At 59.3% G+C, this 22,234-nt stretch overlaps 2 protein-coding genes across 2 annotated transcripts in view; one reads left to right on the top strand and one right to left on the bottom strand.

The window, feature by feature from the left end:
• YBX2 (Y-box binding protein 2) overlaps positions 1-5,128 on the bottom strand; it is a 5,796-nt gene extending 668 nt beyond the window's left edge. The window contains exons 1-9 of the mRNA XM_077746757.1: positions 5,118-5,128; positions 4,676-5,051; positions 4,437-4,584; positions 3,801-3,864; positions 2,354-2,445; positions 2,192-2,270; positions 836-1,328; positions 623-726; positions 131-308 (exon numbers count right to left, since the gene is read on the bottom strand). Of these exons, the coding sequence (XP_077602883.1) occupies positions 131-308; positions 623-726; positions 836-1,328; positions 2,192-2,270; positions 2,354-2,445; positions 3,801-3,864; positions 4,437-4,584; positions 4,676-5,051; positions 5,118-5,128 (1,545 nt within the window). The remainder of the gene's footprint in view (positions 1-130; positions 309-622; positions 727-835; positions 1,329-2,191; positions 2,271-2,353; positions 2,446-3,800; positions 3,865-4,436; positions 4,585-4,675; positions 5,052-5,117) is intronic.
• Positions 5,129-21,002: 15,874 nt separating this feature from the next.
• EIF5A (eukaryotic translation initiation factor 5A) overlaps positions 21,003-22,234 on the top strand; it is a 2,644-nt gene continuing 1,412 nt past the window's right edge. The window contains exon 1 of the mRNA XM_077746870.1: positions 21,003-21,218. Within this exon, the coding sequence (XP_077602996.1) occupies positions 21,054-21,218 (165 nt within the window). The 5' untranslated portion in view covers positions 21,003-21,053. The remainder of the gene's footprint in view (positions 21,219-22,234) is intronic.

Here is a 22,234-nt window from a genome sequence, read left to right as displayed (position 1 = left end):
AATGGGGGGCCTGCGGGCTGGGCTCTCTGGGGTCAGGTGGGAGGCAGGGCCGGGGGAGGGGGACCGGGACCTTGGCCCAACCTTTTCTCTCACCTGCCCCCCAGCCCCCCCAAGGGGCCCAGATCCTCACCTCCGGGGCCGTGGGCTGCCTGGGTCCCGGGGGCTGCTGCCGCCGCCGCTGGAAATAGGGGCGGTTTCGTGGGCGCTGGGGCTCAGGCCGGGACCCGTCGGCGGGGCCTTGGCTGGGCTTGGTCTCACCATCCCCACCTTCTGTGGTGGGCTGCTGGGGGGGCCTGGGGCGGAAAGGCCTGGGGACAGAAACAGGGGCCATGGAGGGTGCAGGGAGCCAGTGCGGGCCATCCCTCCCTCCTTCCCTCCCAGGGCGTCCCCCGCCCCTGCAGAGGGGGACCGTTGTGCCTTCCCACCCCCACCCACCCTAGGAGCCAGGCTTCCAACCCCAGGGGAGGCTCTGCCACCCCCTCCCCCACCGGGCACCTCCCAGCCCCCACTGAGCCAGTCAGCCCCTCCCCATCAGCTCCAGATCTTAGAACCTGCCCCTCCCCTTCCCGGAGGACCAGGGCCCACAGCAGAGGGGAAGATGGCCCCAGAAAGGGACGCTCACCTTCGGTATCTAGGCCGGAACCTGGGTGGGGGGACCCGCTCGTCTCCCTGCTGTGGGTCCCCCTCCAAGGGGGCAGTCTCTTTGGGCTCTACCCCGTCGCTGCCCTAGGAACACACGAAGGCCTAGGGGAGCCTGGGGAGCAAGGCCGCCCTCCCGCACTTCCCCGCGGCCGTCCCGGGCGGCAGCGGGTTCAGCGTCCCCAGGCCCCCTCACCTCTAGAGGCTGCTGCTGGTTGGGGGGCCGAGGGCCTCGCACAAAGCGCCGTCGGTAGAAGAAAGGGGGCGGGCGCCGCCGCCTGGGCCGCTGCCCGGAGTCCTCGGCCCGCTCCCCTTCGCTGCCTGGTTCTGTCCCGCCCGACGGAGCCTCGGCCACCATGGGCGGCGGGGCGGCGGGGCGCGGCCGGGGGATGAAGCGGCGGAACCTGCGTCGGTTGGGGGCGTAGCGGCTGCCCTTGACCGGCACGCCCCCCGGCCCAGTTACGTTAGCAGCTTCAGCGCCCTGGGGAGGGGCGGGGGTGTCGCGAAGTGAGAACGCGCTCCGGCAACACGCGCACCGCGTTCCGGAGCNGGCCTTCAGCACCTTCTTCGCCGCCGGGCCGCGGGGCGCAGCGCGGAGGCAGGCCCAGCTTGGTGGGGAGAAGCTGCCAACTAGGGCCTCGCGACAGCCTGTGCCCTCAGCACCGTCCCCAGGGCGCACTCCCTCCTCCCTTTACCCCGCAGGGGTTTCGCAAAGGGGGACCGGAGACTGGCAAGCAAAACAGCGCANGTCAGCCATGGCAGTGGTTCTCAAACTGGGGCCGCATCAGCATCACCTGGAGCCCTCGTTAAAACAGGTGGCCGGGCTCCTCCCCCGCGCCTCTGATTGAGCCCGCCTGGGGTGGGGCCGAGAATCCGGCCGCCAGGTGATGCTGCCGCCGCTGCCGCGGGGCCCACTTTGAGAACCACCGCCCCTACGTCTCTCTAGCCTGTGTCCTTTCCCTCTGAAAACCTGCCTAGGATTCCTTTTGTGTCGACNAACAGGGCCGTAAGCAGCGGATTCTCCACAGAAAAGAGGCAGAGACCAAGACCACAGGAAAGCCTGTTTTTGTTTTTAATGGAGGCTCAGGTGACACATGACGGTTCATAAAATGGCTTCAGAGGTAGGGGCTACAAGGGAGACAAAAAATAAACCGGGTGAGAAAGAAGAACAACCGGGAGGAGGGAAGGGCTGGCTGGTTCCTTCTCAACCTGCTCCAGGGGAGGGACGCGGGCCTCGACAAGAAGGCTGGGCCCCTTCCTCCCCCCGGACTGGGGGGGGGGGGGGGGGAGAGAAAACAGGGGGTNGGGCCGCATCAGCATCACCTGGAGCCCTCGTTAAAACAGGTGGCCGGGCTCCTCCCCCGCGCCTCTGATTGAGCCCGCCTGGGGTGGGGCCGAGAATCCGGCCGCCAGGTGATGCTGCCGCCGCTGCCGCGGGGCCCACTTTGAGAACCACCGCCCCTACGTCTCTCTAGCCTGTGTCCTTTCCCTCTGAACACTGCCTAGGATTCCTTCTTGTGTCGACAGGTTCTGGTGTAGGTAGTGAGCGTACCGTGGCCAGAGGGCAACAAGTTCGTTTCTCACAAAGACAACCTGACACAAGTGGGGCCAGTGGTGGTTATCGCAGGCACCTGGGGCAGGTGTGGGGGGAACCGTTTCCTGGGGGCACGCACGCCGTTCAGCGAGGTGTGTGCTGCTAAGGATTAGGCAGGGCCTTCCAGGACCCGGAGAGGACGGGCTCTCCCTCCACCCGGAGGCAGCCTGGCTCTTACCTGGTGAACAAAGACATCCTCTTTGGTGTCATTCCTGCAGAACAGGAGGGGCTGTTAGGGGGTGACCTTGGCGAGGTCTCCCCCGCTGCCTGTTCCTCAAAGCAGCAAGCCAGCCGCCCCCGGCTCCCTGGGGGTCAGCAGGGCCGGAAGCTCGTATGCAGAGCAGCACGCCAGAAACCTCCCTGAAAAGCCTGGGCTTCGTAAGGGCGGAGGGGAGGGCAAAGTCACCTTGCAGAGGCCGGGCCACTCTTACCCGCTGGGGGCGCGCCCTCCACCCCAGGAGCGCCTGGCGGGGCTGGGTGTAATTGTCCCTGGCCAGCACCCCCCCCGCCCCAGTTCCACCCCCCCATCCCGGCTGGAAGATTCCTATGTCTTCCCTCCTAAAGTCAAGGCAGAAGGTGGGGAGCGGGGCGGAGGAGCAGAACGTGTCCGACATGGGGACAAACGTCAACAGCCGGCTCTGAAGATCGCCAAGACTTCATTCTCCCCCTCAGGCCGGAGGGGAACCCCAGGGTCAGGCCCCCACTCAACATCCCCAGGGACCAGGGGCGGGAAAGACGGTAATATTCGATCCTTCCCTCTCCCTGCTCTCCTAAACTACGCCAGTTTATCCTAGCATCCCGTCGGGGGGAGGGGAGAATGCAAAGATTTTCCTTCACAATCTCCCAGGAGTCCTCAGTTTCCAGAATTAGAGAGGGATCCTTCCCTGGATCAAATGTTCTAGCTTTAAAGCACTTGGATCTGTACAAAGGTCAGCCTGCTAAGAGGGAACTGGGGCCTCCCAGGAGGGCTGGGCTGGGCAGGGTGCCCGGGCTGGGGAAGGGCCCACTGCGGGAGCCCCGGCTCTGCTCACAATCTGCCACCACGGCCGCTCCCAGCAGCCAGAGGGTTGGGGCTGCCCAACTGAAGGGAAGTAGCAGCAGCCGCCTCTGTCTGCGGGGGCCGGCTTCCTGCCCCAGCCCCCAGCCGGCACCAGCCTCAGTCCGGTCAGGTGGGGGGATTCAAATGAGCCAGCAGCCCTCTCCAAGGGCGGGGAGTCAGGGGACTGCTCTGGGAGCCGCCCTAAACGGGAAATGAAGGATTCCAGCCCCGGGAGCCCCAGGGCGCAGACAGCAGGTACATTCTGCCCCCAAGGCGAGGCAAGCCAGACCACAAGGTGAAACACACAGCCAAGCTCCTAGATCATTAACTCTCTGCTGCCCTTGGAAGATTCGGAGAAGGCTCCATCCTACCCACGTTTGTGCGGTGGTTAAAGACTTTCAATCAGCGTCAGCTGGACATGGCCACCACGTGCCTCCGCAGGGGTAGAGGTGAGGCCCCACAGGGGTCCAGCCCCACAGGGCAGTTCGCAAGACACCCGTTCCACCCTTCCCTGGGGCTCTCAGATACCTGTTGATGAATCCGTAACCATTGCGGACGTTGAACCATTTGACAGTGCCCAGGACTTGGATGGCTGCCAGGCAGACGGGCAGGGGCGGGGGGAGAAGATGGGGGAGAAATAGAGTCGGACTCCGTTTGGAGACACTCCAGACCCAGCCTACCTCCCCATGACCTATGAGGCTTCACTTCAAGCCACAGGTTTCACCCAGTAGCTTCGAGGCATTCTTGACCCAGTTCCCCCACATGGAAGCGCCCATACAGCGGGGCTCAGGCTTTCAAACCCTCCCAACCCCAAGTCCTGTTTCTCGGGCTGCAAATCCGGGCCCTTCCCCTAGAACCAGGTACTCCCCAGGCCCGCCGAGTCCTGCCCTCCCAGCATAAGGGCTCCCGGTGCACCTGCTGCCCAGGCTGAGTCTCCCGCAGTGGGGGGGCGTGCCCCAGACCCTGGCTGGACCTACCCCCCTCCCCCTTGTGGCCAGGAAGGCACTTCCCACCAGGGGAACTGGAATTCACTTGGGTCAGCTGCCCCCGCAGCCCACCTAGTCCTTTGAGCCTCCGGGGCCAGGCCCGCCTTCAGCTTTCTGGATTCTGTGGGCTCCACGACACCACCCCCCAGAGCCGCTCTGGCACGCGCTCCCCCCTCACCCAGCACCGGCTTGTCCGCCTGACTCCGGGTCGGGGGCGCGGGGGTCCNGGCCAATCCCAGCGGAGCAGCCCCCCGCCCGCACGCCGGCCACGCCTCCCGGACTTCGCAGGGAGGCCGAGACCCGGGCTCGCTGCCCCGTAAGTACACCTGGGCCCCGCCCCGGCGCCGTCACGTGACGGGCCTCGGCCCAGCCCATTGGCCGGCGGCCCTTTTCCCCTCCCCCTCCGCCCCTCTGCACCGGCCGCGGGAAATCAAACGGGCTGGTCGCGCCCCAACCGCCACCTGGCCGGTGCGCGCAGGGCGGGGCGGGGCGGGGGGCGCAGCTCCGGGGTTGCCCCTGACGACCCGGGTACGGGGTCGACGCCACAGCCTCCGCTCTGACTGCGGGCCGCGCCGCTCGCCTCCGCCCTCGAGACCGCACGTGCCCGCACACCGCCTCCTGCCGGTCCCCGCCGCCGAGCGAGCCTCCAGGCGCCGCGGAAGAACGACTCTCACTTTTGTTTTCGAGGTGGGACGCGGGGGCGGACTGCACCGCTCCGGCCGCCCGGGAGGTCCGCGCCCCGAGGGAGGACCCTCCCCCAGCGCCCGCCGCTCCCGCCGCCTTCCTTATTCGCCTGCGTCCGCGTAGAACGCACCTCGGTGGTTTGCGGGGGGACCGCTTCTGACCTGTGAGGCCTCACCAGCGCATCATCCCGGCCTTTCCTCGTGGCGTTTGCGAAAACGTGGGCCTGTCTTGCCCGCCCTGTGCCCTGGACGGAACTGTGCGGCGGTGAGGGCCCGGGGGGGCGTGCCTGGCGCCCGCAGCACTGCCGGGCACAACGTAGGCGCCCCCTTGTTTCTTGAGTAATCGGATGGCCCCCATTCCACAGATGGGAAGACTGAGGCCCCGGCGCGACGCTTGCCCCAGGTTTTCCCCGGAGCCCGGGTGCTCGGCCAGGACCTGCGATCTCCCTCCCGGAGTAACGCGGCTCCAGGGTCGCTCCTCCCGAGGGGTGCCGCCCCCCTCCCCCACGCCCGACCCGGGCAGCGCGTATTTTTAGCCCGGACGGTGCGCACGGGCCAGCTCTCGTGCCCCTACGCTCCGCGGGCCCCACGTGCGCGTCGCCGGCCCGGGGTCCGCGCCAGGCTCGGCGGCGGCTCCGCNGCTGACCCCGCCCGCCCCACCCCTCCGGCCCTGTCCGAGGCGACGGTTCTGTGTCCCCCGCGCAGCCGGCACCGCGGACAGAAAAAGAGAATAAAGTAGGAAAATCAAGAGGCGAGGCCGTGAAGGATGCAGAAATGACCACCCTCCCTTGGACCGTTAAGGTCCCATGTGCCTGTGTCCGCCCCGAGCTCGAGGAATGCAGGTGACGGCAGGGCTGGGGCAGGGCGAGCCACGGACCTCCGGGTGCGGCCCGGGCAGCCGAGGAGGCGGTGGAAGGTACAGAGGGGGTGCAGGCGTCGGCTGCTTAAACAGCGACAGGAGAGGAAGCTCACAGGAAGGGGGAGCCCTATTTGCGGTCAGAGTTTGTTTTTGTTTTTCTTTTTAAAGAGGCCAGGAGACCCCTGGGTGAGGGCGCTGAGGGACAGGTGCCTGCCCACAGGAAATGACACTTACTCATACAACCAGGACATACTCCCCATCTTCACGGTCAGGAATTAGATGCCGCCGAGAGACGCAATTTCCCTGTTGAGCTGAAGGGTCTGTGGGAGTGAGTTTCTGGCAGTTTCCATACGGTTAGGGGCTAGAGCTAGCAAGGCTCGGCATCTTCGCAGAAAGGCATCCTCCTGTGTCCCTCTCTTAACGTTCGCCCCTGTCCACTTGAAGTTCATGGTCTTGCGCATCTTGTTCACGGTTGGAAAAAAAAATGCTAACCGCGTGCCTCCTTCACTCTGGCCCTTTGCAGCCCCATCAAAGAAACGCGCAGCTCCTGAAAGCAGTCCTTACAGTCCTGACGTCCGTCTTTCCTTCACCCCCCACCAACCCAAATCCCTACTCCCCCCACCCCTGCCCATGCCTGGGCTCTTCCCTGCCCCAAACACAGAGAAAANNNNGCTGAGATGTCTTTAAGCCATGGTGGCACCTACCACTCATGGCTCTCAAGCCTGTGTCTCCAGCCTGGAGCCCCTCCCCCCAGGCTCTGAAAGGCGACCAGACCAGCCAGGGTCCTCCCCGAGCGATGTCCCCGCGTAGCCGCACACGGTCATTCTCCCTGGTGGAAGTGCAAGTTTGCCTGCGCAGCGCCGCTGGGGCGGAGCCGTGTGGCATCAAACCGAGATGCCGGTTGAGGGATTTAAAAGACCCGGAGCCCCCCGGCGACACACAGCTTGTCCCCGCAGCCCAAGCCGGAGTTTCCGACCTCGCTCCTCCACGCCTGCTCCCCGGCTTCTCCCGCGGACCCCCAGCCTCCGTTCCCCGTTTACTCCTCGGTGGCTCCCGCGTCGTCGTCCCTCCTGCCGAGCGCTGCGAGCGCTGCCAAATCCTTGACCTTTTCTTCACCCTCTGCCTGCCTCCTTGTTCCTTCCGCCACGTCTGATGTTACTTCCCCGCCTCTGTCTCAAAACCTCCTCGCCTTGTTTTCTCCCTTAACCTGAGCGCAGTTCAGAGCTCGTATTTATTTAGCACTTCGTTATGTGCCACACACCACACTAAGCAGCGTAGGCGGCTTCAGTCGTTAATTCCTTACGGCAGCCCCGGGGAGTGGGTGCCCTTGTCCCCATTCTTCAGATGAGGAGACCGAGGTGCAGCGGAGGTAAGCCAGCAGCGCCAGGCCACACAGCTGTAGAGCCGGCCAAGCGGGGGCTCGGACGCAGGGCAGCCCAAGTCCCTGGCCCTTCTGAGCCCCCAGCCTCCTGCCTCTGCGCCGGGAGGGACCACGCTTGTCCCCCACGCTCACCCCCTCTAGCACCTTCCATACGCCAGGCTCTTCCTCCGCAGCCGAATGTGTCCACAGACTGCCCGCACTGCCCAGTCCCCGCTCCTCCCCGCACCTGGCATTCGGGACCCGCGTGGACGTCCGTCGCTGTGCCTTGTTCAACGGGTGCTTGTCTGGCCCTGGTCTCCGCCTCCATCCGGGCGGCAGGGTCCGTGGAGACCCTGTGGCGTCAGATTTCTTCAGGGACCCCCTCGGCCCCTCCCTCGCCCCTTCCTAAAGGTCAGAGCCCCCCAGTTCTTCTCTTCTTCTGACTCTACGACCCCTCCCGTGGCGGCCCGACCACCCCCAGACATGATCTGCCAGGGCTCTACCTGCTCAAGCACCCAGTTTATGCGACTTTGTAATGCCAGCCCTGTGTCATCAAAGATGCCCAAGCCAGTGACTCCCCAGTCCGTGCCTCCAGCCCGGCCCCCCGGAGCCGCAGACCCCCGGTGGCGGCTGGAAATCGCCAGGGTCCCCCGTCTTGGTAAAAGGCCCCACCATGTCGGGGCGCAGAGATGTGAACCCCACCGCCCCCACCTGGGTCACACCGGCGGCATCTCAGCTGCGTCGGCTGAAGGCTGAAGATGAAACCCCCCTACATGGTTTCCTCGCCCTCAGAACTGCCCCCCCAAGTCCGTTTTGCAGGATGGACCTCACAGGAACGTAGCCTCTGTCCCACCGCCCTGCTCAGTTTCCACCGTAGGAGTTATTCGTACCTGATCTTTGCTTGTTTCTAACTCATAAGCCTGGGATCTCGGCTGTCTGGTTCTCTGCCATATTCTCAGCGCGTGAGACTGTACCCACCACCTAGAAGGGGGCTAGTAAGTACGTAACTGGATAAGTGGGGGCAGCCAGAAACATCTTTTGTTATTACTTTAAGTTTATTTATATTGAGAAAGAGCATGAGCAGGGGAGGGGCAGAGAGAGAGGAAGAGAGACAATCCCAAGCAGGCTCTGCACTGTCAGCACAGAGCCCAATGTGGGGCTCGAACCCACAAACCGGAAGATCATCACCGGAGCCGAAACCAAGAGGCAGACACTTAACTGACCGAGCCCCCCAAACGCCTCCGAAGCATCTTTTTGAAATGCATTTCGTGTTTCCGGCAATACTCAGGCACCTTCAGTACACATCGTCTGTGGCCACCAATTCATCCACTGGGCACAGGTCCCGGAGCGATTGCTCTTACAGGTCTGCAAGCAGACGTGCGGGGATGGGGAGGCCCCCCTGGGCGTCCGTTGGCGGGTGACATGCCAGGTGTCCACCGGGAGTGCCATACACCAGTTACAAGTGACGGGTTCCATGCTCCGTGGCGACGTGGATGGACTCTCCCAACACAGCGCTTAGAGAGAAAGAGCAGGGAACCAGATGAGAAATACCGCACTCCCACTTACTTGAAAGGACACAGCTCCGCAAACAACAAATAACATGTTGTCAGAACGTATAAAAACAAAAAGGTAGGGGCGCCTCCGCGGCGTAGGCAGTTGAGCATCTGACTCTTGATTTCGGTTCAGGTCATGATCTCACAGTTCATGGGACCGAGCCCCGCATCAGGCTCTGCGCTGACAGTGTGGAGCCTGCCTGGGATTCTCTCTCTCTGCTTCTCCCCTGCTTGCATGTTCTCTCTCTTAAACTTTAGGGGCGCCTGGGTGGTTCAGTCGGTTGGGCGTCCCACTTCGGCTCAGGTCATGATCTCACAGTCTGTGGGTTCGAGCCCCACGTTGGGCTCTGTGCTGACAGCTCAGAGCCTGGAGCTGCTTCATATTCTCTGTCTCCTTCTCTCTCTGCTCCTCCCCCCATTCACACTTGGTCCATCAAAAATAAATAAACATTATGCAAATTAAAGAAAATAAACTTTAAAGAAGAGATATACAGTAGTACAATTACCCATGGGAAGGAAGGGTAGAAAGGGAGTGAGAGGTTACTGGATAAAGTAATCAAGGAAATTTATGAACAAATGAATGAAATACTCTGTTCTGCCTGAAACTCCGCAGTGACTTCCCATGAAAGGCTCATAGGAGAAATTCAAAGACCCAAGGTGAAGTTAGCTCTGAAGACCCCGGACCCAGCCCTTCCCGCTGCCGCTGGGTCCCTGCTCACCCTGGGCCCATCACTCACTCCCCATGGGTCTCGCCGACGCTGGTCTGAATTGACCGATAAGACGGCCACGAGCGACCTCGGGCTATTTGAGTTCAGTGGAAATGAAATACGAAATGCACACGTGGCTAGCGGACAAGGATTTAACAGCTGCGGACATGTCGCCACAGAGAGCTCGAGCAGACAGCACGTGTCATTTCGCTTTACATGCCGCCTCCCCTAACACCAGATCTGTCCCCAGAGCCCAGGGATTCCTGCCTCGATTTCACAGACGCTCACTGAGCGCCTTCCTCTGGCCGTGTTGCGAGGGGGTCAAGGTCACCAGCAGCTGTAGAGGCACTCGTAGTGCTTGTGCGGCCACGCTACAAATCTTCTGCCAGAAATATCCCATGTAGTTTACGGTCAAATGGGTCTCTTCATTTATGTCTCCGACAAACACTTGTGGAGTATCTACTGTGTGTCAGATGCTATAAAAAAAAAAGGTGCAGCAGATACAGTAGCGGAGAAGACACACGTGTTGCCTCATTCAGCTCACATTCCAGTGAAGGACCCACGATGAAATCAGTGAGCGGATGCACACTGTAAGTACAGACCCGATAACANGATCGGGACTCGGGCACCAGGAAGACACTGAAGGGGACATGTCACAGCCTACGCTCTGACCTGAAGCCTGAGAAGAAGCGAGGCGAAGGAAAGGATGAGGGAAGAGAGTTCTGGGCACTTGAGGCAGCTAGTGCAAAGGCCCTGAGGCAGAAAAGCCCTGAGCCCATTGGAGGGAAAAATTTAGTGACCAGAGAGGAGGATGAGGAAGGCAAGGGCTGAGGAACCAAACCCGTGGAATCTGGATTTGATGCCAGAAGTGATTGGAAGCGTTTGAGGGTTTTAAAAGGGGGAGTNCCCCTGCTCACGATCTCTCTCTCTCTGTCTCAAAAATGAATAAGCATTAAAAATGTTTTAATAAAAAAATAAACTTCATTTTTAAAATATATTTATTTATTGTTTTTATTTATTTTTGAGAGGGAGAGAGAGAGAGCGCAAGCAGGGGAGGGTCAGAGAGAGAGGGAGACTCAGAATCCGAAGCGGCTCCAGGCTCCGAGCTGCCAGCACAGAGTCCGACGCGGGGCTCGAACTTACCAACTGCGACATCCTGACCTGAGCCAGACTCAGACACTTAATTGACTGAGCTCCTCAGGTGACTCTAAAGATTCTATTTTCAAGTGATCACTACACGACGGGAGGGGTGGGCCTGAACTCACAACGCCAAGATCAAGGCTCTTTCATTGCACCTACTGAGCCAGCCAGGCCTCCGCGAAATACACTCTGTTTGTTAAAGCAGTTTCAGTTTACAGAGAAATTGACTGAAAGACACACAGATTTCTCACATGCCCTCCCCCCCCCCAGTCCTCTACTCCATCTGTTTTTGTTTTTCTATTTAACATTTATTTTTGAGAGAGACAGCCGAATGGGGGAGGGGCAGACAGAGAGGGAGACACAGAATCCAAAGCAGGCTCCAGGCTCCGAGCGCTCAGCACAGAGCCCGACACGGGGCTCAAACCCACAGACAGCCGACTGAGCCGCCCAGGCGCCCCGCTCCGTCTGTGCTTAGAGCACCATCTGGGCGCCCTGTGGGACATAGAAGGGTGGAGGCAGAGGTGAAGGGAGCGGGGGAGTGGTGAGGGAAGTGGGCGGGCTTGAGGTATGTTTTGGAAACAGTGTCTGCAGGACTTGGTGGGGGGCTGAGTGTGGGGGGTGAGGGGAAAGGAATCAAAGAATCTGAGTTTTCGCTTGAGCAACCCCCTGGTGGGTGATGATGCCGCTAATTTCAGCCCAGGGGAGGAGCACAACCGTCAGGGGCTTGGTGTGGGGCTTGCTGGAGACGTGGGCAGGGAGTGCTGGGGAGGGGACTCCGGGCGGAGGCGTCCACCTGGGGACCTGCCCCCCGCCCCCCCGCGGGACTTACGGCCCCAGGCTCCCATGAGCCCTCCAGAGGTGTGCAGTGGCTCTGTCTATTCCCGCAGCCGAGAAAGCCACCCCCCGATGAACAGAACAGCGAGTGACCAAGGAAGGGGGGAGGCGTGACGGACTGTGGCAGGTGCAGCCGGGCTGTGGGGAAGGAGGGCTGGGTAGGGCCTGAATGCAGGCGGCCTCATCCCAGCCGGCCCCTGGATGGTGATCTAAAGCCCTTTCCTGGGCCCTGGGTTGAATCGGATCCACCGACAGGGATTTCGGCTTCCCGGCCAGGCTCAGGCCCCGGGGGCAGTGGCGCGGACCTTACAGCTCAGTCTGGGCACCTGGGGAGCCCCGAAGCCCGGCCACTGAGACGCACCGGGGGGCTGACTTAGGGGCCCTCCGCTTCCTCCCGGGTTGGCCAGAAGACAGGCGCCCTCCTCTCTAAGCGGGCAGGAGCCTTGGGTCCCCAGCAGGGGACTCCCCTTGCTTGTCCAAGGCGGGTTTCGGCTGCTTGCTCCTTTGTGGGGATGAGGATTCGCCGAACCCCACTCATCTCTCGGCTGTTCGGCCCCCTTTTCCTTCAGAGAAAGCGGAGGCATCCGTCCCAAGAAGAATCCAATACTCTTTTTTAAAAAAGTTTCTTTACTGGGGCGCCTGGGTGGCTCAGTCGGTTGGGCATCTGACTTCGGCTCAGGTCATGACCTCACGGTTCGTGGGTTCGAGCCCCACGTCGGGCTCTGTGCTGACAGCTCAGAGCCTGGAGCCTGTTTCAGATTCTGTGTCTCCCTCTCTCTCTGACCCTCCCTTGCTCACACTGTCTCTCTCTCTCAGAAATAAATAAAACATTAAAAAAAAATTTTTTAAAGTGTATTTATTTATTTTAAGAGAGCGAGACCAGAAGAGAGGGAGGCACAGAGAGAATCCCAGGCAGGTTCCGCGCCGTCGGCCTGCACCCCCTTCGTTCGTCCTGGAAACGTTCAGAGCCAAACACATGCCGGGCTCTGTGGTGGAGCCCAGACCCGGGCAGCGGCTGCCGCGGTCTGGACGGCTAGACGGCCATGTGCCCCGTGGGACAGACGCTGGGCCGAGGTGAGCAGCACGGGGCGGAGAGGCAGGCGAGGCCGTCGCAGTCAGCCCCGCTGGGGCGGGAGGCAGAGCGGCTCGNGCCCCCCCCCCCCCCATCGGCCCTTTGGACCTTTCTCCTCTGAACATGGCTGCCTTTCGCTCCTCACCTCCTCTCTCACGTCTTGACATAGTCTGCGTGGGTCTGGAGCAGCCCGGAGGGTGGGTACCCGCTAAGGGCTCTTTATCTGCTGTCCCCAGACCTCCCAGGCCCTCCCTTCCCCCCTCCCTGGGGGCCAGCCCTTCCTTCCTCAGCCTCCAGGCTGGGTTCTCCCCCCCCCCCGCNCCGGGCAGCGGGCCATCTCCTCTGCTCTGTGGTGGCCTGGCCACCTCCTGAGTCCCCGCACAGAGCAAGGCCTCCGTGACCACCTGGAGAGGGAACGAATGAGCAAATGCAGGGTCACAGCGAACACTCTGGAAGACTCCTTCGCCGCCGGCTCCTGGAGCCTCCTTTCTGTACGAGCAGGGGCCTCTGTTCTGTCCCCAACGCACTTGGGCCCATTTCTAGGACACTCTCCTCCGACGTCTCTCTCTAGCGCCCAGGTGCCGCAGGGCCTCTGAAAATGGGGGGGGGGCGGTGAGGAGGGCTTTTGGGTAGGGCTTTCCCTTCCGGGCTCCAGAACCGCTCCAGAACCATTCCTGTGTCCGTCTTCCACACCTCCGCCCTCTTTTTCTTAGCTTCCAAAGAGGCAAGGTCAAAGTCGCAGAGATCCCTCTGGGTATCTGCTCAGGTGCTCCTCTGCCTCTCATACCAACTGCCAGGCATAGCACATCACTCACTGGTGGCAGACAAGTGGCCTGAGCACACGTTGTGTGTTGTAGATGTTGCTGATGATCTGATAGTTTCCCCCTCCCAAGTGTGGGGAAGGGGCCGTACCGCTAAGCTCACCACCCCTGTGTCTCCAATGTCTGGTACTTCATAGACTCAGTAGATATATATTTTTTAATTTTAATGTTTTTTTATTTTTTTTAATATTTTTTATTTATTTCTGAGAGAGAGAGAGAGAAACAGTGTGAACAGGGGAGGGTCAGAGAGAAAGGGAGACACAGAATCAGAAGCAGGCTCCAGGCTCTGAGCTGTCAGCACAGAGCCCGACGCGGGGCTCGAACCCACGAACCGTGAGATCATGACCTGAGCCGAAGTCGGACACTTAACTTACTGAGCCACCCAGACGCCCCATAAATTTTAATGTTTATTTTTGACAGACAGAGAGAGCCTGAGTGGGGGAGAGTCAGAAAGAGAGGGGGAGACACAGAATCGGAAGCAGGCTTCAATCTCTGAGCTGTCAGCACAGAGCCTGGTGCTGGGCTCGAACTCACGAACCGTGAGATCACGACCTGAGCTGAAGTCCGACGTCAACTTACCGCGCCACCTAGGCGCCCCTCAGAATCCCGGCATCTCAAGAGTACTTCCCAGTTCCTGTATTAGTGCAGTTTTCTGCAGGAATGGCTTGGTTGGCACGTTCTGTCCCCAGCCTCACAGACCCAGGGCACCTTCGACGGCTCAGACTTCATCTGCTTCACTGAGTTAATTGCTACGTGGCCGCCAGGCTCTCCGGCTTCCCTGCACGTGCCCTGTTCGCTTTGAGCCTCAGCCACCAGGGCCGGTTTGCAGAGTGCAGCGACATGGGTGACTGTCCTCACCTCTCCATTCCCTACGGAAAGGAGACCCCCTCCACCACACAGCTTCCAGGCTCTGTGATCCGGTCCAGGCCTCTCGCCTCCTCCCCAAACCGAGTGAGCTGTTTCCGTCTCCACACCTTTGTCCTCTCTCTCCCCTTTTCTGGAGCGCCCTTTACTCTTATTTCTTTCTACTTTTCCCCCCAGATTCCACTCTTTTTTTTTTTATGGTGGTCACNAACCCACGAACCGTGAGATCATGACCTAAGCGAAAGTCGGACGCTTAACCGACTAAGCCACCCGGGCGCCCCAGTCCACTCCTTTTTTTAAGGTTCAATGAAGAGAAGGCTGCTTTCCTCAGAAACTCCAAGGCCAAACCCTCACTGCTTGCGATCTGAACCCCATGACCGCTTCCTAAGGTCCTTCTTCCCCTCCAGTCTCCCACACCACTGCTGGGCTATCTTTTTTTTTTTTTTTTAATGTTTTATTTATTTTCGAGAGAGAGATTGAGCGCGAGCAGGAGGGGGACAGAGAGAGAGAGAGGGGACAGAGGTGGGGCTCGAACTCACGGACCGTGAGATCATGATCTGAGCCGCAGTCGGACACTCAGCAGATGGAGCCACCCAGGCGCCCCTGCCGTCGGGCTAACTTGATCTAACGCCACTTTCTGTACATCAGAACCGCCCTCGCCAGCGGTCAGTGCTGCGCTGCTAGATGTTAACAACCTGCTCTGGAGAGAGGGACACCTCGGTCAGCAAACAACATCTGCCAATTTCCATGGTGCGAACCCTTCACGGCCGATTCCAAGCCGCCCGGAAGACATTATCGAACGTGCAGTTAGGAAGAGATGGGCACAATTCGTTCTCACAACCCTGTGCACACAGCCTCCAGCACACCGTCGGTTCGCATCCCAAACCTCAGTGGTGTTGGGGCTCCTGGGGGGCTCAGTGGATTAAGCTTCCGACTTGGGCTCAGGTCATGATCTTATGGCTTGTGAGTTCAAGCCCCGCATTGGGCTCTGTGCTGACAGCTCAGAGCCTGGAGCCTTCTTCGGATTCTGTGTCTCCCTCTCTCTGTCCCTAACCCATTGGTGCTCTGTCCTGGTCTCTCTAAAAAATATTTTAAAAATTAAAATAAATAAACATTTAAAAAACTTAAAAAACACCCACAAAAATCCCACTGGTGTTCCTTAAAGTATTTTTCATACCATTAATGCAACTCTTCTGCATTTCAAAAACTATCCCAAAATAGGGGCGCCTGGGTGGCTTAGTCGGTTAAGCGTCCGACTTTCGCTTAGGTCATGGTCTCGCGGTTCGTGGGTTCGAGCCCCGCGTCGGGCTCTGTGCTGACTGCCAGCTCAGAGCCTGGAGCCTGTTTCAACCTGTGACTCCCTCTCTCTCTGACCCTCCCCTGCTCACGCTGTCTCTCTCTCTGTCTCCTAGAAATAAAAAACATTTAAAAAAATTAAAAAAAAAAAAAAAACTATCCCAAAATAGAAGGTTTAGAAAGAACCAGAAGAGATACAAACTTGCTTGGCAAACTTTTCTCTCAGTAGAACTCTAAACTCTTACCCTCCGGGAAAGAAATGAGAAAACAATGAATCAGATGGATTGTGAGGACAGTATCCAAAGGCATTGAAAATCTATAGATGGGTAGCTGGGGAGTTCTTCACGAATATCTGAATTTTAATCTCCGTGAGTGGGTGTAACCACAGAAGGTGGGGAAGAAATGCCATTTTAAGATAGAATCCGATCAAGTGCATTTGAATCAGTTCTCAAGAAAGAAAGTTCTATGTGACCTAAAGGGGGTTGCTTGGTATGTAAATCATTAAAAAAAAAAAAAAAAAAAAGCCAGAGAGGTTCTCTGATGATTTTCAGGGGAGTTTTGATCCAAGATTGCCGCTATTCCAGGATTCTTTTATATGTATGTATGTATGTAGATATATATGTATGTATATATATATTTATTTATTTTGAGAAAGAAAGTGAGCTGAGGAGGGACAGAGAGAAAGAGAGAGAGAGACAGAATGCAAAACAGGTTCTAGGCCCTGAGCTGTCAGCACAGAGCCCAACGCGGGCCTTGAACCCGTGATTTGTGAGATCATGACCTGAGCCAAAGTCGGATGCCCAACAGACTGAGCCACCCGGATGCCCCTTCACTTACATTTTCTTACAGAATAGAAAGAAGCGACGGGCCAGCCAAAATAGGCGTTCTGTTGCCCTTCAACTTTTCAATTCATTTATAGGACAAGTTGATGTTACCATATTCTGGTCAATCTGTTGAGTCTGGTTGGCTCAAGCCAGGTGTACCTTTGCTCAACATTAAATTCAGGTTGATAGGGACACGTGGGTGGCCCAGTCGCTTGAGCGTCAGACTCTGGCTCAGGGCATGATCTCGAGGTTCATGAGTTCGAGTCCCAAATCAGGTTCTGTGCTGACAGCTCAGAGCCTGGAGCCTGCTTCACATTCTGTGTCTCCCTCTCTCTCTGCCCCCACCCCTTGCGCTGTCTCTCTAATAAATATTTAAAATTTTTTGAAACAATAATAAATATCGATAGTGTACCGTGTATTTGCCAGGCACAATTCTAGGAGCTGAGAACACAGCGATGAACAAAGCAGACAGGTTCCCAACCCGACACAGGTTATGTTCCAGTGGAGAAAGCCAGGCGTTAGTAGAGCAGTTATACAAATAAAGGGACGTCGACAGTGTGTGACAGGCTATGAGGTCTGTGGTGAGAGCATGAACATGAGAAGCCGACTCAGTCTGGTAGCTGTGGAAAGATGTCCCTCAAGAAGTGACTTGACTGGGCACATGAGCTGGGAGGGCTTCCCAAGGTGACGACTCTGCCCCCGGGCTGCGGGGACCCCACACACGCAACGCTACAGTGCTTCTCCCGGATGCTAGGTACCTCATCACCCTACACACTATTCAGTACTTTGCCTCTTTCTTCCTCTGAGTGTGGAGAACTCCGTCTTTTGTCAAGATTATCTGCGCCTGGGTGGTTCCGTCCATTAAGCGTCCACCCCTTGGTTCTGGCTCAGGTCATGATCCCACGGTTCCAGGAGTTCGAGCCCCACATCGGGCTCTGCCCTGGCAGCACAGAGCCGGCTTGGGATTCTCTCTCTCCGCCCGCACCCCTCCGCCCCCCCGCACAGTCTCTGTCTCTCTCAAAAGAAATAGATGAACGTAAGAAACAAATGTAACATTACCTGTGCCTTCTTTGAGTTTGGAAGGAAGTTGGTGAGGGTTGTCATTATTCAGTGCCCTTGTCATGTCAGGGAGTTTGTGTCTTAGGTCAGTGAGGACACTTCGGCGATGTCTCAGGGAAATGAGATTAAGACTGGCACATCACACACACGTCACACAGGACGACAGCACTTTTTTTTTTGAAGTAATAACTTGATTGAGAGATGATTCACATACCGTCCACCTCAATGACTTACAGTGTGCCATTCAGTGTTTTTTAATATCTGAAGGACGTGACCACAGCTCCGGTCGGTGTTAGAACCTTTTCTTCAGCACAACAGTCATTCTCTGCCCCTTCCCCGTTCTCCGGCTCCCCACTTCCCTCTAACTTGTCAACACTAGGCGTCTCCTAATCTATTTCCCATGGATGGATTTGCCTATTCTGGAAGCGGCACGTAAATGGAACTATATACTACGTGGTCTTTTGTGACTCACTTTCATTTGACACGTTTCAAGGTTAATCCATGTTGTAGCCTTTACCCAGTACTCCATCCCTTCTTAGTTGCCGGGTAATATTTCGTTGTGCGGATATGCCGTATTTCATGTACCCCGACATCGGCGTAGGGCTCGGGGAGTTTCCGCGTTGGGGCTATTATGACTAACGCTGCTCTGAACATTCCTGTGCAAGTGTTCGAAACTGAGGTGAAATTCACGGAACATGAAACCATTTTTACACGAATGAAGCGCCATTCAGGGCACTCACAGTGTTGCACATCCACCTTTACCTAATTCNCCGGCTCCCCTTACCCCCCAGCACCTGGCAACCAATCTACTTTCTGGTTGTGGGATTCACCTATTCTAGGTAGTTCTTATCACTCAACTCATAGGATATGTGACCTTCCTGCCTGGCTGTGTTCACTTAGCCTGATGGTTTTGAAGTTCATCTAGTGGAAGCAGCTATCGGTACGCCATTCCTTCTTTTGTGATCGAATACTATTCCACTACGTTTACATACACACCACACTTTCTCCGTCTTTTGGTGGATATTTGGGGTTATTCCTACCTTTCGGTTACTGTAAATAACGCTGCTGGGAATATCTTCCTGCAAAGATTCGAGTAGCTGTTTTTTAACGGCTCGGGGCGTACACCTAGCAGTGGAGTCGTTGGGCCATGTGGACAACCCATCTTGGAGAAGAGCAGGTGGCTTTCAACAATGCGCCCAGGCCGGGGTGGGTGGGTGTGTGTGTGTGTGTGTGTGTGTGTGTGTGTGTGTGTNACCCGCTACACAAACGTATTCCCTCCAGCCGGTGCCCGCGGCGCCCATGCCCCACGTCACGGGGCCCTAAGCCAAAACAAGAACCAGATGCCCGCCTGGCTTAGGGCAAAGCAGGTGGCCCCGAGCGTAGGGCTGGCGAGCTAGAAACTGCAAGACGACCACGGAGCTGCGGGAAACGCAGCCGCTTTCCTCCCTAAGAGGACGGCCCGGGAAGTACACTGCGAGGCGGACTGTCCCCTGCTCCGCGGTCGCCTTCCACGACTTGGGAGAGCGTCAGGGAGCCGTAACACGCCACTCGGCCTCAGAGCGTTTTCCCAGGGTGCCGGCGGACCACTGCCTGGGGGGCAGCGGGGGGGCCGGGCTGGGGGACACACGCCTTCCTCGCAAAGCCGCCTAGAACTCGGAGGTGCCCCCGGCGAGCCCCGGCCCCGGGGCATCGACAAGATGGTGGCCGCGCCCCGGCCGCTCTAGCTCCCGGGCGAAACTCTATGGCAGGGCCGAGGCGGGGAGGTGAAGCTGAGATGGGCGGTAACCCGACCACACTAGCGCGCTAGGAAGCCGGAGCGGAAAGAGCTCGCGCGCGCATGTGTGGACCGGGGCTGGGGGGATGGGCTTTGAGACGAGGGGCCCACCCGGCAGTGCAAGTTTTCTGAAACGTGTGAGTCGTTTAAGTCCAGTTAGAGCCGAGGTGGGGCGTTCCCAAGACGCATGCGTCCTGGCCGAGCCCAGCGCTAGAGTGGCGTGGTCTTTTCAACGCCCGGCGTACAGACGACGTCTGAGGTGGAAGGGGCGGTCAGGATTCCCAACACGCATGCGCCCTGAGGCCGAGGCGTTTCCTTCAGAGGGTGTGGAGTGCAGGGCTCTTTACTGCGCAGGCGCGAGTCCTGTCCGGTAGGGCTAGTGGTCTTTCACGGGAAGGGAAGAGGAGGTTGAAGGGCTTGAAAAACCGGGTGCGCCTGCGCACTGCCTACTGGTGGGAAGAGCTCTGGGTTGGGGAGGGGCGGGGTCACGCGTACGCGTCATTGGATGGGTAGGTGGGAGGGAGGGTGGAGATCGGGGAGGGTCTGTGCGCTTGCGCAGTGCGGGGGTGGAGGGCGGAGGGGATAGATAGCACGCTTGCGCGGCTGTCACAGGGCTGCTTGGTTGGTCAGTGGGGAGTCGGCGCCTGCGTACTAAGACCCGTGTGCAGCAGCGGCGGNTCGGAGGCCGCATGGCCGAACGTGGACGGGGGCCGCATGGCAGCGCGGGGACCCCTCCCCCCGGATCCCGGCCACCGGAAGCCCCGGGAGGCCACATGGTGGGCGGGAGCCGGCAACCCCCAGCGCGGAGAGAGGTGGTCCTCGCGGGCGCCCAGGGTAGCTTGGAATTTTGGGGAGGGGGCGAAGGCCGAGGCCCGCAGCCCGATCGCCCCGGAGAGCCCGCTGCGGGCATATGTTAGCGTGCCGCCACCCCACGGGCCCCTGGGGCGCTCCCCCCGACTCCCCTGGGAAGTGAGGCGGCCCGCCAGGTGCGAGCAGCGCTCTGCGGTGCTGGGCGGCCGGAGAGACGGGGAGACCGCGGGCGATTGGACGGGCGCCCGGCTCTTTTCGGCCGGGCCGACAGCGCCTTAAAGTCCCGGGCAGAGGAGCTCCCCGCTGTGATAGGTGCTCTTCACCTTGTCACAGCCTTCCCCCGTGTGACCGGTTTGCGGGCTCCCGCTTTCGGAGCCCCGACTCCGCCGGCCTAACAGAACTTCTGCTACTCACTCCTCCCAGCCTTTTGCTTTCATTTTATTGTCATTCACCGCTGCCCACTCCTCCACTTTCCGCTGAGCGCACAGGCCCGGCCTGAAAAAGCCGACAGGACCGGTGCATTCTGGGAAAAGGGGGAGGGCCCTCGAGGAGAGGCCGGGTTCCCGGGTTCCCTTTGGGAAACGAGATGGAGGTGTTTGGCAGGGGAAGAAGTTAGAGAGCGACTTTACTTTCTCTCCCTCGCCTGTGTCTACGAGTGCCTGGTGGAGAGGCGGGAATCCCCCACAGAGGCCTTGTGGTTTCCTNCCGCCCTTCTGCTGGCTCCCGGCTGCTCACCTAATTATAGCCCTGGTTCTGAGTGGGGAAGGGGGGTGGTTGGTTTCAGCAGCGAGTTACACCTGAGTTCCCCCCCTTCAGGAATTAGGCTTTTGCCCATCTCCGAGATTGGGCACCCGAACTCCCCAGAGCCTTCTGTTCCCAGGCCACCCCTTTAGCTTTCGGTTGGGCTAGGGGTCCAGCTCGTGCCCCCCCTCTCCCCACGCCCCCCCCCACACCCCATCTTTGGTGCTTGTGGTCCCAACTCAGCATTTCACCCGGGCACTTGTCTTGTGGGCGGGTGTCGGGGGAGGGCCAGGGAAACTGAGGCCCGGTTTCCAGAGAGGAGTGGGAGGGACGTCGACCCTCACCTTTCCTGACCCCACTTCTCTTTTGGGCTCTAGTTGGAATCGAAGCCTCTTAAAATGGCAGATGACTTGGACTTCGAGACGGGAGACGCAGGGGCCTCCGCCACCTTCCCGATGCAGTGCTCAGCGTTACGTAAGAACGGCTTTGTGGTGCTCAAGGGCCGGCCCTGCAAGATCGTGGAGATGTCTACCTCCAAGACCGGCAAGCACGGCCACGCCAAGGTTAGAGCTGGGCCTCCGCCGCTCGCCTTCCTCCCGCTTCCCTGACCCGAGGGGTTCCCGGCAGCAAGCCGCCCGCCGACTGGCCCCTGTCCCTTCCCGGGGCTCTTTCCTCACCCCCAGTTCCTTGTGTGGTGCTCCACCCTGGCTGCCCCCCACCGCCTTCCCTCCCCTCCTGTGCCCGGCCCCGCCCCGCCCACGCGAGAGTCCCTGACTTCCCTCGGTGGTCCCCTGGCTCCTTCCTTCTGGCTTTCGCTGGTCTCTTGCCTGGAGATGTAGTTCCCAGGCTTTGTCCGGTCCTGCTACAGAGCAGCCTTCCCTGCAGGGGCCTGTGAGCTTCCAGGGCTCCCCCTGCTCCTTAGCCCTGCGGTCTGACGGGTGTCACACGGTCTCCTCCACCTGCTCCTCTCCCGGGGCCACGGGCCGCCACCTTGCTCTGTTGGAGCGGGACGTCCTCGCTGGTGCGGCTCCGGTTCCCTGTCCTCCCCAAACTCGGCCTGTCCCTCCTCGCTGGAGTGACGGCTCTGTCCCTGGCTGGCGTGTCTTCTGTTGGCTCAGCGGTCATCCTGGGTCGCCCTCTGACTCCGCCATCCTTGTCCCTGTACTTCTGTTGTTTCCTTGTTCTCTTTGCATAATTTCCTTTCCCCAAAGCCTTTTCTTCTCCGCTCTCTTCCTTTCTCGCTGTTTCCCAAGTTCGCTTTTTATGCTGATGTCCACGCGCTCTTCCAGATGCTTTGCCAGGGGTCCTCCCAGCCCCCTGGGCTCATCGGTCGGTGTGGTGGTGGCTCAGGGCGGCCAGCTGCTCAGGGCCTCGCCTCCTGTTTCCCCTTGTGCTGTCCAGCCCGACGTCATGGGGAGTCTTCCTGCCTCCCGTTCTCGCTAAAGGCTTTAGTGCCTCTTCCTTGGGTCGGTTGTGTCGATGGGTTCCCCTCCACCCCCCCAATCTTTTGCCCTAAGTGCCCCGTCTCGCTGCCCTCCCCAGGCAGGGGCGCCTCGGGCTCCCCCCCCCCCCCCCCCCC

Source organism: Crocuta crocuta, unplaced genomic scaffold (assembly GCF_008692635.1).
Source record: "Crocuta crocuta isolate KB4526 unplaced genomic scaffold, BGI_CrCroc_1.0 scaffold139, whole genome shotgun sequence".
In the NCBI taxonomy this organism is placed as follows: domain Eukaryota; kingdom Metazoa; phylum Chordata; class Mammalia; order Carnivora; family Hyaenidae; genus Crocuta; species Crocuta crocuta.
This window is presented reverse-complemented; position numbering and strand designations above follow the sequence as displayed.